General features: G+C 48.9%; 1 protein-coding gene across 1 annotated transcript in view; it reads right to left on the minus strand.

Annotated features, from left to right (window-relative positions):
* NCAPG (non-SMC condensin I complex subunit G) overlaps positions 1 to 17,717 on the minus strand; it is a 453,174-nt gene that overhangs the window by 41,125 nt on the left and 394,332 nt on the right. Inside the window, exons 20-21 of the mRNA XM_078678420.1 lie at positions 5,474 to 5,569; positions 4,388 to 4,466 (exon numbers count right to left, since the gene is read on the minus strand). Of these exons, the coding sequence (XP_078534546.1) occupies positions 4,388 to 4,466; positions 5,474 to 5,569 (175 nt within the window). The remainder of the gene's footprint in view (positions 1 to 4,387; positions 4,467 to 5,473; positions 5,570 to 17,717) is intronic.

Below are 17,717 nucleotides of genomic sequence, written 5' to 3' on the forward strand. Positions count from 1 at the left end.
TCTGGCCGCGGCATTCTGGACCAGTTTAAGACGTCTGGTCACTGTTTTGTTTGTCCCTAGGTAGAGCACGTTGCCGTAGTCCACCCGGGACGTGATCAGGGCATGGATAACGGTTCTTTTGGTATCGGTGGACAGCATCCAAATAATTTTCTTAAGCCAGCGCAAAATTGTGAAGCAGATGGCCTTGTTGACTTGGTGTTGCATGGTCAAGGTGTTCTCAATAGTGAATCCTAAATTTCTGACAGATTCGGATGGCAGGGGGATGGGGCCCATCTCAGGAGGCCAATGTTTGGAGCTCCATAGATCGTTTTTTTGGCCTAAAATTAAAATTTTGGTTTTGCTTCCGTTCAGTTTCAAGAGGTTCTGGTTCATCCAGTCCGCAATTTTTCTCAGACCTGACCGAAGGGGGGATGTTAAGCCTTGGGTGGGATCTGAAAGGGAAAAAGCGATTTGGCAATTATCCGCATAAGTGAAAAGAATAAGGCCTTCTTGTTCCGCTATTAGGGCTAATGGTTTCACATAAAGATTGAAGAGAAAGGGGCTGAGTATCGAGCCCTGGGGCACCCCATAGGGAGACTTATGGGTATTTGAGGTTGATGAGTTAGAGAAGATCTGGAAGGTCCAATGTGAGAGAAAAGAGGCCAGCTAACTACGTGCAGCTTCACCTATACCTATGGCGGTCAATGTTTCTATGAGTATAGTGTGGGAGATGGTGTTGAATGCGGCACTGAGATCGAGTAAAATCAGTGCCACTGTGTCTTCTTTATCTAGTAGCTGGCGTACGTTTTCTGTGACTCCCAGCAGAGTTGTCTCAGTGGAGAAACCAGGACGGAACCCTGATTGTGAAGAGTGGAGTATAAGGTTGTCCTCCACAAACTGAGCGAGATGGGAATGAACATGTTTTTCCAGTATCTTGGAAAAGGCCGGCAGGAGCGAGATAGGCCGGAAATTGGAGAGGATCTTAGAGTCGGCTGTAGGCTTCTTCAGAAGAGGAGATACCATAGCATGCTTCCATCTGGCCGGGACGATAGAATCCCGTAAGGACAGATTAAGGGTTTTACAAATAATGGACAAATGGTCAGAGTCAAGCTGTTTTAAGACAGACATGGGAAGTGGGTCATTGGGTGAACCTGATTTTAAACTTCCTAACTTTTTAGTAAGTGAATCCAGATTGAGACTAGGCCATGTGTTCAGAATTGAGTCGTATCGGTAGATGAAAAACAGGTCGCTAGGTTCAGCTTCGGGGATTGTGTATGTTGGGTTCTATTGCACTGCTGAAGGGCTATATCTTGATAAATGGCTTCAATTTTTTGCGTAAAGAATAGGGCTATTTCTTCGCATTGATTATTGTTCAGTGTGGGGGGTTTGGCTGCCGTTTCCGAGCCCCCAAGCTCTTTTACCAGAGAAAACAATGTTTTGGATTTATTTGTGGCCTCTGAAATGGTTTTGGAGACATGGTTGGCCCTGGCAGTGGCACAAGCCTTATGATAGCTTTTTAATTCTTATTTGTAGATGACTGCACGTTCCGGGGAGTAATTATTTCTCCAGCTACGTTCCAATCTTTTGCATTTGGTTTTGCTACTTTAAGCGATTCATTAAACCAAGGGGCTGGGATCTTATGCATGTTGTATTTTTTCTTGAACAAGGGGAGACTGGCGTTAATGGCATCGGAGAGCCAGACGTCAGTCCTAGCTGATGCGCTTTCGACATCCTCCGTTGTGGGTAAATCTGGGGGAAGGAGTGCATCCAAGGTCAGCTTAAAAATATACATGTCTAATTTTTTCCAGTCTCTTTTTAAAGTGCTTGCTGTAGTCCTTGCGTTGGGAGTGCTTGCTGGGGAAGTGATGTTAAAATTAGCAAGGAAGTGATCAGACCAGTGAAGTGGGAGCGCAGGGGCGCAGTAAATGTGGAGAAGGTTGGAAAAAATAGGGTCAAGAAGATGACCAGCTTTGTGCGTGGGTCCTGAATTGCAGAGCAGAATATTCATGGCAGCTAGGTCAGCTATGAAATTCCTACTTGTCGAGTATAGGGGGTCTTCTAGATGCAAATTCAGGTGCCCTAGAATGGAAAAATTTGGGGCGTTCATGAGTATTGGGGCCACAAGGTTGGGGAATTGTAGGGCCCACTCATTCGAGGGCCCCGGTGGTCTGTACACTAATAGTTCTGAAAGAGTGAAATGCGAATGTAACGAAAGTTTGAATAGCGCCGCCTCGCAATTAGATGAGTTAAGTGGATCAAACTTACATTGAAATGTGTTTTTGAAAACTACTGCTATGCCTCCTCCTGTCCTGTTATTAGGTCTGTCTGCTCTGACAATCGCATAATTGGAGGGTAGAGCATCCACAATGTCAGGGCCTGAGCTGTCATGTAGCCATGTCTCCGTAAGGAACAGGGCGTCGGGTACTTCATTCGTTAGCAGGTCGAAGATGTCCCTTTTATGTTTGGCTAGGGAACGGCAGTTGAGGCTAAGAAAGGAGAAATTTAAGTCGGGTTTAATTTCTGGGAGAAACCGGCGGTACCTTTGAGAAGGACCCAAGAGAAATTTGCAAGAATTGCAGACTTTAGAGCACAAGGAGTCCGGATGGAAAATGTTGCAGTCAGGGTTATCCTTTAGCCTCAGTGTATGGAGTTCGACTGAGGAGTAGATGGTGGATTTAGTAGGGAAATGGGCAGGGGTCTTAGCCCCTAGGCCTGGTAAGGCGCAGACGGGCTTGCCTTCGGCGCGCCCGCTGCGCGGGCGCTTGTTCTGGGCTCTAAGTAGTCTAGCGGCCCCCAGAGACTGCAGCGCTGACCCCGACATCCGCCGGAAGTGTAGGGATTAGTGAGAGGATTCCTGTGCCAGCCCTCCGATCAAGCGGCACAAGCCGTGTCGGACCGGGGCTGCGGGAGAGTGTGCAAAGGATGAGGTAAGCACAGAGTCACGAAGTATTAAAATCACAGCCTTCCTCCAGTGTTAGCTATTTACTCTGTTTTCTTCATTGCCTGAGGTCTTTAAACAAGGCATGTTTCTGTGCTTGTGCCATGGTGGATTACGCACACCTTTTTTTCTCCCCAATCTTCGGTGTCCTTCGCTGAAACTCTGCATACAAATCACACCACTATGAGATGTGGTCCTTTGGCAAACAGAGGTTGCAGACTTCATGACTGTCCTTCTGGAGGAACTTGTAGTGGCACTTCAGACATGACCTAAAGATGGTAGGCTCCATACCAGTTTTTGCATTCTCCGATCCACTTGGTTAATACTTTTTCATTAAGAAAACCTTCATCTTCGGTGTACTTTGGTAGATTTGTTTTTTCCTCTAAGTCTGTGGCTATGCTGTCATCTCCCATTATCTGATTAGTTTTGGGTATTTTCGTTGGGAAAAATAAAAAAAATTCTCCAGAACTCTTGGCTATGCTTCCAGACCCAATGGTAGAAAAAGAATCTGAAACTGGTGCCCAAGCTGACGGGCTTCTAGAGCATACATCTGATGTGATCTGAGGAGAGATATAGCACTAAATAGTCGACAACGGGCTCCAGGAAAAAAAGGACTAAGACCATTCCAGACATAACCAGTAAAGGTGGAATAATGCACACCATATGAATCTAGAAAAGATTCACATTGCAAACCCAAGGATGTAAGACTTAAATTTGTCTAGGGAAAAAAACTGAAATCCAAACAGGTGGAAAGAAAAGACACCTATCAAAGACACTTAAGCAATGGGCAACACCTTTAGAGCTGACAGCCCAAAGATCAGATCTTTGCCTATTATAGAAGAGCGCATCACAAGGCGCCAAGTAAGGCAACAGTATACATAAAAAAAGTGTTTAAGTTTGAAAGCAATGGCCCATTTTTGGACGAAATGCAATATTTCTGCTAAAAGACTGCTTCATCAGATTGGGTAGTGAAGGGGTTAGGAAAAACTCACATCATCCGGTTCCACTTCCAATCTAATAAGTATTGACGTTGTGACTAAGATCCTTCACGGATTTAAAGTGGAACCTTTCGCTCTTTTCCATTCTTTGGTTTTTCAAGGTGTTGTAATACCACATGAGAAGTAGCACTACGGAAAATTACAACAGCATACAGGGAGTGGTAACTTGAACTACAAGCCTTTGTGCTGTTATCAGCCCCAATACCACAAGCACCAAGGTGTAGTCCCTTCCGCGCCATGTGTTCTGTACACTCCCAGTAAGGCTCAAAGCCATAAAGGGAAGCACTGATTTTACCCATAAGTCAGTAAGAACGTGAAAGAAAGTTCGAAAATAAAGACAGTGGCACACAGCAGAAAACACAGAACAATAAAGGGGCACAAATAGCTCTTCTGTGGATGTCCCCTTTTCACTTTTGAAGACTCACCTCTACCCCATGTCCACCACCCCAAATTAGTACAATATAAGACATACCTTCCTGAGTCTGAGTCAACTGGCTTGTATGTTTTTCTCTTATTTGCAGATCTAAGAGCGGCAGGTGTTTTCTTTTGCCCTAAAACATAAAACCATCAGAATGACTAACAAATTCAAAGGTAACTAAAACATAAAACATGCTCTGCAATAGAGTCAATTATGTTATCCAGGTCAGGATTGCCCTAGCTAAGAAATATAGATTCAAGGAGGAACTGATTAGTCCAGGTCAGAATTTCTATTATGCTGGAGTAATTTAGTTAAATCAGCATTACACTTTGGTGTGGAATTACAGATAATTATGTGATTACTCCTGCTTGCGTAATTAAGAATAATTTGGAGCGAAAAATCCTACCACATGACCATATTTAGCAAGAGCCGGCTCGCTATTCGTGCTCTGCTGCATTTAGTGCGGTTTCTTAGCACAAAATGCATCCTCACGTCTATTTTAGAGGCAAGGTAGCCTTTTGTGCTAAGAAGATAGTGCTAACTGCTGGTAGTAAATTGGGAGAAAATCGAACTCCAAGAGCACATTTAGGGAACTTGAGCAGTTGCTCGTGCTCACTATTCATGTTCTGTTTCATTTAGTGTTTTTTCTTAGCGCAAATGCATCCTTTTCTATTTTAGATGCTAAGGTACTTTTGTACAATAAGAAATAGTGGTAGAACTACTCTTCTTGTATAATATCGCTGAGTTCTTAGGTAGTTCCATGGGATTAAACTACACAGAATTACAAGAGTTACGTCCACCTTTAAAACTGATATGAATTGGAGGGCAAAGTAAATTTAGTACATTACTGAAAAACAAGATGTCTATTTAAACCTTTACATTAAAACAGAGAATGGCTACCTCTGACAAATCTGTCATTTTCACATTTCCTAGTAAGCAATGTTCCCATAAAGAATATAACTAAGGTCCTAAACTGTTGAATAAACTACACAATCTTAAGTCTTGGTAGCAAGAAACAGGTGCATCAGCATATAGGTATTAAACACAATTTACTTTTTGTGCATATTTTCGTGAAGTAGTGTAGATATGGACTGCGTTTAAATCATTGCTGCAAGAAGAAACCAAAAAAGTGGAGCATACCTGCACTTGACTTGGCTTTCGCAGATTTGTTTTTTCCGGTTTCATTATTTTGTCCTTGAGAAACATCAACTGAAGGATCGGCTTCGATATTTGTGTCTAGTAGTCAAAAACAAAACCATTTAGACAACAATATCCTTACAAATAAGAAAGGCAGTTTTAGTGATGTAGCACAGAACTTTCCTGGGGAGTTAATTTTAATTAAGCCTCCTTGATAATGGTTTCATACATGATTTACCCTTTGTGAACTCCTCGATTCATAACCAGATCAGGTCAATGCATCATTACATGTAGGCCCCCATATCTGTAGGAAGCTGGCTTTCTATGTAATGCACCAAAATGAGTAAACTATGCAGAAAGTCCAGACGACTCTTATTGGGTTACAGGGATTAAATTAATAATTCCCAAAGCTCTCTTTTGTGGTAGAATGAGCAAGCAGTTTAGGCTTATCAGCGGGTATTGTTAAGCATTTGCTGTACAGAGAGTCAATAAATGAGACACACTCAAGAAGAAACTAGAGAAAAATTAACAGATTGTTTAATATATTTTTAGACATCAAGAACTTTGGGGTCAGGTAAGTACTTTTATAGATTGAAGATTTTTACAGGCAAACAGTAGAAAATCACAGCGGTCAGATTTGAGGCATGAGCCTCGAACGTGGTAATGTTATCCTAAGGGAGAAACATTCACTGCATAGTGTCACTCACAATTGACTTATAGGACTGTTCTTTTGGACGGGAGGTAAATAGGGGCCAAGGTCCTTAGAACCGCCAGCAGTTTCAGTCTACCTGTCCTGGAGTGTCCAGGTGCAGAACTGCTGGTCGCAAGGGTAGTCCCGAACGCTATCGCTGAAGTCAATGGAGGAAAAGTACCTGTAAGAAATGGTTGCAAGGGATGATTGGGGTACCAGTCCAGGAGAAACCAATGGGGGTACGGTTCTTAGGGATCTTTGGGGGGCACCCTTGGTTTCCGTGGACTCGGGCTGTGGGTGCATAGGTGTTTTGTCTGGCGTTGTTCCATTTTCAGAGACTACCACTTCTTGGGTCCGACCCGAGCCTGGCAGGGTTTGGCGCTAATCTTTGGAGCAGGTCCTCTGTTTTCCTTCTTCAGTTCCCAAAAGTTATATCTTGACTTGATCTGTTTTCCTGGTGTCAGGGGGCCACCTAAATACTCAATTTGGGGGTGTTAAGGGGAGTGTATGGAAGTAGCCGCTGGACTACTTAACCCTATACTCCCTAGATTACCACTAACTGTGAGGAGTGGGCATCACCCTGTCCCAGAGTTCCTAATTTCACCACAACCAAGATGGTGAAATCCTTTCTTGGCAGTCCACTTCAGGCTGCCGACCCTAGGGGTGTGTCCAGCTGGATAGTGAACACGCCACCTGATTATCTAATTTCTCGCCTGGCGCCAAATGGGCCTAAGGGCAAGGGGTGCATCTCCCAGGTCTGTGGGAAGCAGAGGTTGTATCTCAAAGGCAGCAGAGCCCTCGAAGTCTCTGGCCTTGGTATGCAGATTCACTAGCCATCCTGCTGAAGGCGGTGATGACACCTCCTGCGAGAGCATGCATTGTTCCTAACCCTGTGAGAGCGCGGGCTCTCATCCTCCAGGGGGTCAGAAACTAGTTTGTGGTGGCAGGCTGGATGATACCAGCACACTAGAAGACTAGTAGGTTTCAGGGGGCACCTCTAAGGTGCCCTCTGGGCGCCTGTCATAATAAATAGTTTCAAGTTTCAAGTTCAGTGATTTGTATAGCGCACTACTCAGCCAGAGGGTCTCAAGGCGCTTGAGGTGGGGTGGGGGGGTGCTTTACTGATCGAATATCCAGGTTTTTAGTTGCTTTCTAAAGGAGAGGTGGTTCTGTGTAAGGCGGAGGTGAGTGGGGAGAGAATTCCAGGTTTTGGCCGCTAAGTAGGAGAAGGATCTTCCTCCCATGGTGGATTTATGGATGCGCGGAATAGCGGCGAGGGCTTGATTGGACGATCGTAGTTGGCGGGAGGGGGTGTAGAAGGACAGTCGCGTGTTGAGGCATTCGGGTCCTAGGTCGTAGAGGGTTTTGTGTGCGTGGGTGAGGAGGCGGAATGTTATTCTCTTGTTGACGGGGAGCCAGTGGAGGTTTTTCAGGTGACCGGAAATGTGGGCTTGTCGGGGGATGTTTTGGATGCGTTGGAGTTTTTTCTGTAGTTTGGCTGTGGTTCCAGCGTAGAGGGTGTTTCCGTAATCCAGTCGGCTGGTGACCAGTGCGTGGGTGACCGTCTTTCTTGTTTCGGTGGGGATCCAACGGAAGATTTTTTTGAGCATTCAAAGTATGTTGAAGCATGATGATGAGACGGAGTTGGCTTGTCTGGTCTTCGAGAGGGAGGGGTCCAGGATGAAGCCCAGGTTACGTTGGTGATCCGTAGGTATGGGTGCGGTTCCCAGGGCCGGTGGCCACCATGAGTCGTCCCAGGCAGAGGAGGATGGTCCTAGGATGAGGACTTCCGTTTTGTCAGAGTTTAGTTTCAAACGGCTGTTCTTCATCCAATTGGCTACTTCTTTCATTCCTTCGTGTAAGTAGGATTTGGCGGTGTTTGGGTCTTTGGTGAGGGAGAGGATCAGCTGGGTGTCGTCTGCGTATGAGATGATGTTGAGGTTGTGTTGGCGTTCGATGGATGCGAGGGGGCTCATGTATACGTTGAAGAGGGTGGGACTGAGTGACTGGCAACAGTACAGATTTATAAACAATTATTTTCAGTGAAGCCATTATGTAGCTAGGTAACTCATAAGGACCAGTGCCCAGTACATATTCTTAAGATGGCTTCCCTGTTCACTTGCAACATCTGGTAACAGAACTAGACATCCCAGTTGCATATTTGCTCATGCAGATATGTCCTCTCATGTATTATAATGCACCCTGCCTTAGGACACTTAAGGCCTGATGTAGCGGGGACTTTTCTATAATATATATGCAGTGTGAGAGCATTGCACACAGGGAGTGAGCAACATTGTTTTTCTGAAGGGCTTGCACCCTTTCATGCATCCAGCAGTGGCAGTTTGCATGTACTTTTTATGTAGGTCCCTTAGGGTTGCATTAGACATGCTGCAGCCCTTAGGAACCCTCTTTAGTACCCCTGCCCTGGGTAGCATTTCCTAGGGACTTATAAGGGTGCTAAAAGTCCTTGCCAGCATGTCAGTTAGTCCACTGGAGCCTGGTTAGCAGGCTTCAATGCACTGTAAGAGTCGAAAACCCAACATCTGGTAGGGTTTTTGACAAAATGGGGGCAAAAAGGGGGGTGGGGGGCATCTGCAAAGAAGTTCAGCTTCCTACAGTATCTATGGCCAAATCATGGTCAATGTGTTTCTCAGGGCAATAACGTAATCTTTAACAGTTAAGCTTAGCCATATGGTAGAGCTGTGAACATGGGTTGCCTCTGAAGAAGCTGCCATATTGTAAGAATAATAAAGGAAACTTTCTGGATTATCTTTATGCCACGCAAGTCTGTGCTAGATGAGATCACTATGTCCTTATCTTCGTTCCAGGTTGAAATCCCTTAGAAAGATGGTGATAGTATATAATGGAGTGTACTGTAATTGTTTCCATTAGTTTTTGGGAAAAATCGGATTATTCCCTGGTAGGTAGCAGATGAGGTGTAATTTTGCTGATGATCTGCCTACTGTGATGATTTCGACTCGTATGTAATCACAGGGAAGGGATTATTAACCAGGAAATGTCAGTGAATGACAGTAATGCTACTGCCTTGTCACAGCGGACAATGCACAAGTTACTACTTGTGTAACAATATATCTGTAAGCGACATTAGTTAGTATTAGATTCCTTACCTTAGAATATCCCCAGGCGTCAGACTGGATCCGTAAATTTTTGCGTAGCAGTACCCTTGCGCGTCGGTAGGCGTCGTCTGCGGCTCCACGTCCGTCGTCGGTGTCGTGGGCGCCGTGATGACGTCGTCGGAGTACTTAGACGCCGCCTCCGCGTGCTGACGTCAGTTCTTAGACACAGCTTTTCCGCGCCAGAAACGCAGAGCCATGTTAAAAACCCACACTGGTGCCATTGAAACTAGGGCCCTGAAAGGGGTAACCCTAACCCTAGATATCGGTTCGCAGAACGGGGAGGATGGGTGGGTCGGTAAGGAATCTAATACTAACTAATGTCTCTTACAGATATATCGTTACACAAGTAGTAACTTGTGCATCTGAAAGAGACACGTTAGTATTAGATTCCTTACCTTAGAATAGATACCCCAGCAATACCAACCCCGGTGGTGGGTCTGCGAACCAATAATCACACCAGAAAGTCCTGGAGGACAGAACGGCCAAAGAAGCCATCCCTCCGGACTTGGCTGTCCAGGCAGTAGTGTCTTGCAAACGTGTGCAGCGATGCCCACGTAGCTGCCTGACAGATGTCTTGTAAGGGCACTCCCCGGCCCAGGGCAGTTGTAGTAGCCGTGGCTCGGGTAGAGTGAGCCCGCAATCCAACAGGGGGCTCCTTTTTAGCCAAGGAGTAGCATGCCTGGATACACAAGATGATCCACCGGGAGATGGTCCTCTTGTGCACCGTTTTCCCCTTCTTAGCGCCCACGTAGCCAACAAAGAGTTGGTCATCCACCCGGAACTGGCGTGTGCGATCCAAGTAGAAAGAGAGCGCACGTTTTGGGTCCAGACGGTGGAGCCGCTCTTCCTCTTTAGAGGGATGCGGTGGCGGAAAGAAGGTTGGCAAGGTGATAGACTGCCCGATGTGGAAGGCCGTGACAACCTTGGGCAGGAAAGATGGCTTAGTACGCAACACCACTTTGTCCGGATGGACAGAAAGGAAAGGTGGAGTACAAGAAAGGGCCTGGAGCTCACTCACTCTCCTGGCAGAGGTGATGGCAACCAGGAAAGCAGTCTTCAAAGTAAGAAGGCAGAGAGGACAGTTGTGAAGTGGCTCAAAGGGAGCGCACATCAGAAACGTAAGAACCAGGTTCAAGTCCCACTGAGGCATCACAAACGGAACAGGAGGGAATGTGTGTGTGTGATGCCCTTTAGAAATCTATTTACAATAGGGGACTTGATCAAAGAAGGTTGATCAGGCAGCCTTAGAAAGACTGAAAGGGCAGAAAGGTAGCCCTTGATAGTGCCCAGAGCAGAGCTCTGCTGGGCAAGAGAAAGAAGGAAGATAAGAACCTCAGAAAGAGGGGCAGCAAGAGGATTCACAGCCTTTGCTGTGCACATGCCACAAATCTGTTCCACCTGCAGGCGTATACCGACTTTGTGGAGGGACGCTTAATCTCCAAGCATGGAGATGGAGACTGGACAGGTTCGGGTGGAGGACCGTCCCCTGCTGCTGCGACAGAAGGTCCTCCTGAAGAGGCAGACGAACCGGGGGATCGACTGACATACTGAGTAGCTCTGGATACCAGTACCTTCGAGCCCAGTCCGGAGCCACAAGGATGACTTGGGCCCGGTCGTGCTTGATCTTCTTCAGCACTCTGGGCAGAAGTGGTATAGGCGGAAAGGCGTACAGTAGACCGCAGCTCCACTCGCGACGAAAAGCGTCTCCGAGCGAGTGCTGCCTTGGAAATTCCAACGCGCAGAACTGATGACATTGCGCATTCTCTTCGTTGGCGAATAGATCTAACCAAGGCTCTCCCCATTGCTGAAAGAGGCCTTGCGCCACGTCCGAGTTCAGACGCCATTCGTTGATCCATCATGCACCAACGGCTGAGCTCGTCCGCCCTGGCGTTCAGAGAACCTGCCAGGTGTTGAGCCACCAGGGTCACGCCCTGGCGTTCCAGCCATTGCCAGAGGCGCAGAGCCTCCTGGCAAAGGGTCCACGACCCCACCCCGCCCTGTTTGTTGCAGTACCACATGGCGGTGGTGTTGTCCGAGAACACCTGCACTACACTCCCCGGACAGAGGGGAGGAATGCTTTCAGTGCTAGACGAATCGCCCGTAACTCCAACAGGTTGATGTGGAGCCGGGCCTCCGCCGGAGACCAGAGGCCTCTGATCTCTGCCTCTCCCATGTGGCCGCCCCAGCCCTGGAGGGACGCATCCGTCACAACTACGTGCTCCGGTTGGGGAAGGGAGAGGGATCTGCCGCTGACCCAATCGCGGTCCGTGAGCCACCACTGCAGCTGTCTCGCAGTGCCCTCCGAGATCAGGACGTGGTCGGACAGGTTGCCCTGATGCTGGGCCCACTGAAACTTCAGGTCCCACTGCAGAGCCCGCATCCGCCACATGGCGTGATGCACCAGAAGGATGCAGGAGGCCATCAGCCCCAGCGTCAACCTGACCGAGACCCGGGATAACGGCTGAAAGATGGGAATCAGAGCCTGAATATCCCGGACCCGCTGTTCGGGAGGATAAACCCAAAACCGCGCCGAGTCGAGAACCGCTCAGATGAAAAGGAGCTTCAGAGAGGGGCACAGGTGTGACTTCGGCACATTGATGGAGAACCCCAGCCTGTGCAGGAGATATGCTGTAGTCTGGAGGTGGCTGACGACTGTCTGGGGCGAGCCCGCCTTCAACAACCAGTCGTCGAGGTAGGGGAAGACTGAAACCCCTAACCTGCGCAGATGAGCTGCGACCACCGCCATCACCTTGGGGCGCTGGTAAGGCCGAAGGGGAGCACGGTATACTGAAAGTGCTCGTGGCCAACCGTGAACCGCAGGTAGCGCCGGTGGGCCGGCAGGACGGGGATGTGGAAATAAGCGTCCTGCAAGTCCAACGCTACCATCCAGTCTCCTGGGTCCAGGGCAGCTAGGACCTGAGCCAGTGTCAGCATCTTGAACTTCTCCTTCCGGAGGAGGCCGTTGACGTTCCTTAGGTCCAAGATAGGGCGTAGGCCCCCTTTGCCCTTCTTGGGTACCAGAAAGTAGTGGGAGTAGCAACCACACCCTACTTCTGGCCCAGGTACCCGCTCGATGGCCCCCTTGGCCAAGAGGGCCGTAACTTCCTCCTGCAGAAGTCTCAAATGATCCCCCGATACACGGTGGTTCTGTGGTGGCATGGCTGAAGGAGTCGCCTCGGAGGGGAGGGAGTAGCCCCTTCGGACGATCTGCAGCACCCACCTGTCCGAAGTGACGGTGCGCCAGTGGAGCTGGTGATGGCGAACCCTGCACCCCACTGGCGTCACATGGGCCTGAAAGCACGGACTAGGAGGGTTTTGAGGCGAATGCTGCGGGGGAAGGTGTGGATTGACCTCGCCGTTGTCCCCGACCGCCGGGACAGCGGTTCCCACGGCCGCCACCGCGTTGGGTATGACCCTGCGGAGCGTGGCTGGCAGCACGTGTGGGTACACCCCTTCCGTGGCCACAAAAGGAATGCAAGGCAGCCGATTGCTGGTGCGGGGCCGAGAGGCCCAAGGACTTGGCGTAGCCCTGGAGTCCTTAAAGCGCTCGAGCGCATGGTCTGCCTTGTCGCCAAAGAGGCGACGGCCATCAAACGGCATGCCCATCAAGGTGTTCTGGACATCGGCCGCAAAGTTGGCGGACCTCAACCAGGCGTGACGTCTGACCGCCACCGTCGTTGCCATCGCTCTACCCAGTGAGTCGGTGGTATCCAGCCCACACCGTATAGATTATTTGGCTGCATCCCGGCCCTCCACAAGGGCTTGGCCGAGTTTTGCCCGTACCTCCAATGGACACTCTGGCAGCACTTCCGCAACCGTATCCCACAGAGAGTGGGTATAGTGGCTCAAGAGGCATGCGGTGTTGGAAGATCGCAGTCCCAGACTAAGGGACGAGAAGATCTTTTTGCCGTACTGCTCGTACCTCTTGGATTCCCTGTCCGGCGGTGCAGACGGGAATGCGGTCTGGGAATTGGAGGCCTGGATGACCAGGCTCTCGGGGGTAGGGTGGGTGGACAGGAAACATGGGTCGCCCGGTGCTGGCGTCTGGCCACGTTCCTATCTACGGGCGAACGCGTAGCGGGCTTGGACCAAGTGCCCAGAAGAACGTCGGTCAAGGCCTCATTAAAGGGCAGCAGAGGCTCGGCGGAGCTTGACTGCGGTTTAAGGACCTCAGTGAGGAGATTAGTCCTCACGGCCGCGACGGGGAGCTCAAGGCCCAAGGCCTTGGCAGCCCTCATCAACACCACACTGTAGGTTGCCCCCTCCTCCGAAGCCACGGTAGGAGGGGAGACAAAACCAGTGTCTGGAGAGGTGTCAAGGCCACTGGCCTCCCCAAGGTCTCCTGCCCAGTCCTCATGAGACTGACACTCTCGGGTCAGAGGGTCCTCAGACCCCTCCCAATCCCCATCACCCATCTCCTGAAACTCAGGGTTCTCAACCAATGGGGCCTGCTCATAGAAGTGAAACTCCCCAAACGACGTCTGGAGCGGTGCCCATTGGGACCGTCCCGACGTCGGAACAGGAATGAAGGGGGCATCGGGGACGGCGCCGCCCGAGGACGGCGCCTGAGGAGACACCTGGTGGTCTGACGCCGGGGAGGTCGTAAGGTCCACCGGCGACGATCCAGATCCCGAAGAAGGTCTAGCGGCGTCCCGCGGCGCCGGGCCCGAAGGCGTCGGGCCGAAGCACCCGACGGCGTCGGGGCCGAAATCCCCGACCCGCTAGAGGCCCCAGATGGGTCCGCTGGGCCCAAAGGCGCCGAGGAGCCCGTCGGAGGAGAGAGTTTCCTCATGGCCATGAGGAAGCGCTCGATCTCCGGCGTCGCGTTGAGACCAGGGACCGGAGGGTGTGGAGCTGTACGCGGCGCCCGCGACTCAGACGGAGCCGCGTGGGCGGTGTCACCCGAACCCCCGGCCGCGTCGGGGGGAGTACGCAGAGCGATGACGCCTCTTGGACTTCTTGTGCTTCTTACCTGACGACGACTTCGACCCGGAGGAGTGAGGCCTACTCTCGGAGCTGTAGTGGCTCCGAGCCCGCGACCTGTCCCTCGACCTCCCGTGGGACCGAGGCCTCTCGCGGCGCGGGACCGACTGCCGGAGTTAGAGTCGCCTGCGGGACCGCTCCCGCCTGACTTTCGTAGAGAGGGCCAGGCAGTCGGAGCAGGCCTTGTCGTCGTGATCGACGCCTAGACAAGTTAAACACAGGCGGTGAGGATCCGTGACCGACATCGTGCGGTCGCAATCCTCGCAGTGCTTAAAGCCGGGCATCCCTACGGCACCAATCGGAGTCGATGACTCGAGAAATGATCAAAAAACAATCAAAAAGTTAGTCAAAAATTGACTAGGGTTACTGCTTTTTCCAGATCTGCGCTTGCTGGCGCGGTAAAAAGAAGAACTGACGTCAGCACGCGGAGGCGGCGTCTAAGTACTCCGACGACGTCATCACGGCGCCCACGACGCCGACGACGGACGCAGAGCCGCAGACGACGCCTACCGACAAGCAAGGGTACTGCTACGCAAAAATTTCCGGATCCAGTCTGACGCCTGGGGATATTCCAAGGTAAGGAATCTAATACGAACGTGTCTCTTTCAGATATATTTGTTTTATGATGAAGCTTAGGAATATCCATAAAGGGCGACGGATGAGATATTTAATAACACCGGTCAGGAATACCATTCCTAGCTTGTGTAATAGCACTGCTTGTCCTAGGTCTGTGGCATGCTTGGCCACGGATCTGCAGTTGTGTAACTGTTGTAGACCATTCTCTGGTGCTATGGGCGTGAGTGATCTAGTCTGGGATAAGCTAGACCAAAATCAATTTCTCATGGTTTACACACTATGCATCAACTGTGGTTTTCCTGTGATGGTGTTAGTTATCCATAATCACCTGTTCTCTAATAATTTCTATTAGGACATCTGTGGTAATGTTGAAATCAGTGGTCTCTACTGTAGCAGGGTTTCTGTTCTCCCACCGAACTGTGCACAGAGGATTGGAACCTCAGCGAATTAGGGTGACCCAAAACTCACCTTAGTACCCAGCAAACCCCTTACCGAGCTAGCTACAGTGTCTCATTGGTCATAACAAACTCCCAATGTTTAGACAAACCAGAACATGAGCTTACAATTCCTCAGGTTACGTGGAACACATGAGCACTCTTTCGTTATACAATCATTTCAAACCAGAACGTGGAGTAAATGAGGACACCTGGACATTTGAAATATTTATTTACTAATGCCGTCTTCTCAGGCGCAGTATCTTAGATAATACAAGGAAACATATTATCAGAAGCAAAGTTATCAGCATAGTTACTAGTCCATAGAAAGCAAATGGTGACAGCATGTTAACATGCTGTAATGAATAAGGGTCAACAACACTTATTTCTCACCCTCCCTAACACACATTATATTAATAGCTAAGAAGGTCTCTTTGGGTTTTAGCAGGGCGGGCCCATACCTCAGGATCCTAGAATGAAGAGATCACATCAGCATACACCAGCTCTCTCTGCATGCGAACAGCATCAAGTGTGTTTGTGTGCTTCAAGCAAAGCAATATAAAACCCGCCTAAAGCCCAAAGTTGGCAGAAGCTGCACTTATGTTATGTCTATGAAGGCGCGAAGATCAGACCTCATAACAATTCTATATCGTGTTATTCCTGAAGCTTCAGCACTCTCTGTACCGACATAGTTTATTAAGCCTTAGCCGATATCAGAGTAATAACATATTATTCTCATGTAAACCACAACGAACTACTAGGTTGAAAGCTAAATCAACAATTAAGTGTCGTGTGCAGAAGCAGCAAAAGGAAAAAATGGCGTTTAAACATGTAATGAGCCTATGCTAACTTAACGCATTATAAAGATATACAGCAGCTATATGACACCCCCCATGATCCGAGGACGGATAAGATAAGATAAGGGCAACTTCATGAAAGCAGAGTTCAAGAACTATGAACAACGTTATAATTATAAAAAACTACAGTAATCAAATCAATAGGACTGGGAGGTGAAAAAATGCAAAAAAAAGTGGGGCATCATCATCATAAACCAATAAGGTTCATCAAGGCAATACCGAATATGCAAAATATGCAGCAACAGCCTCCAACAGGAAATCACCGTCTTCATCCGAAAACAGTTCAGCCATCCCATTCAAAAGAGGAAAAGAACAAACGTGTTCTCCCAATACTGGAGCCTCTATTACCATCAGAGGACAACTCGGTGGGTTTTCAAGAAAGCTCATTGCCAAGAAATCCTGCGCTGCTGTAAAAATGTTCCAAGGACCCATTAGTCCATGCATCGCTGCTACGGCCATAATCCTGTCGCCAGTACAAACCAACTCGTGAGTAACGATGGGACTCATCAGCTGATTAAAGTCGACTTCAGGAGAAACCGGTCCGCAGAGACACAAATCAATGGCCCAGTCAAAATCACAGCTTAGGCAATGAAACACAGGCTGGGCACAGGTGAAGTAGGAAAATCGAAACGATAATCCATATGCCGTGCTTAAAATCGCAAGCGGCAGCGTGCCATAATATTCAAGCATCCGGTTGCGAAACAGCGCCAGGAGGGGCTGGGCGGCTCCTTCCACATGTGGGGCATCCATATTTAAGGAAGCAAACAACTACTAGAACGGCTGCCGCTAGTGCCAGAATAACCGGGAATCCACCAAACAAACTCGAAAAAATGGAATGGAAGAAAGCAGGGATGACTCCAAAGATTTTTTCAAATGAAGTTACAAGACCACTGCTAACAGACTTAAAAAAATGCGCCAGCCCAGTTGTGGAGGACGCGTTAAAGATAGAATGTACCATCTCGCTGAAATGCAATGGTAAATCAGTATTTAAAAGGGCCTGAACCTCGGTACGGGTATTAGCTATATGAAGAACGAAAGCTTCCCTAGCCGAACTCAAGGCCACTTCTTTCTGGGACAATAGAGCCCTTATTCTGCTCATGCCGCTGAATTCTGCTTTCAAGGTTGGGATGCGTGGCCAGATGGAAACATCCCTATTTTCATGTATGGGTGGGTACAGGACATTTCTGCAGCAAACTACACGCTCAGTTACGGTTACCACATAAGCTACACCTTTAATTAACCCGCAACAATCTTCATTATTTAAAAGCAAATAACTTCCGTTTCCCAACAAGGTAAAAGTCGGGGTGATTGCAGGTATTGGAGTCCCTTTTAAAACACAGGCTAAGTTAGGCCGGTCTTGGTTACAAGAACCGTGCAATTGTATATGCCTACACATTAGCGAATGGTCCGGTGTTTCTGTACACTCCTCCCCATTCAGATAAACCTCCTGTCCGTCTTTCAAAACTCTATAAGTGAAAGGGAGGGACGAGACTTCATGGAGAAACGCACTACCTAAGGGCTCATAGCGACCTATGGCAACATATCTCATACAATTTGTAAATTTATACA

Source organism: Lissotriton helveticus, chromosome 2_2 (assembly GCF_964261635.1).
Source record: "Lissotriton helveticus chromosome 2_2, aLisHel1.1, whole genome shotgun sequence".
Lineage (NCBI taxonomy): Eukaryota > Metazoa > Chordata > Amphibia > Caudata > Salamandridae > Lissotriton > Lissotriton helveticus.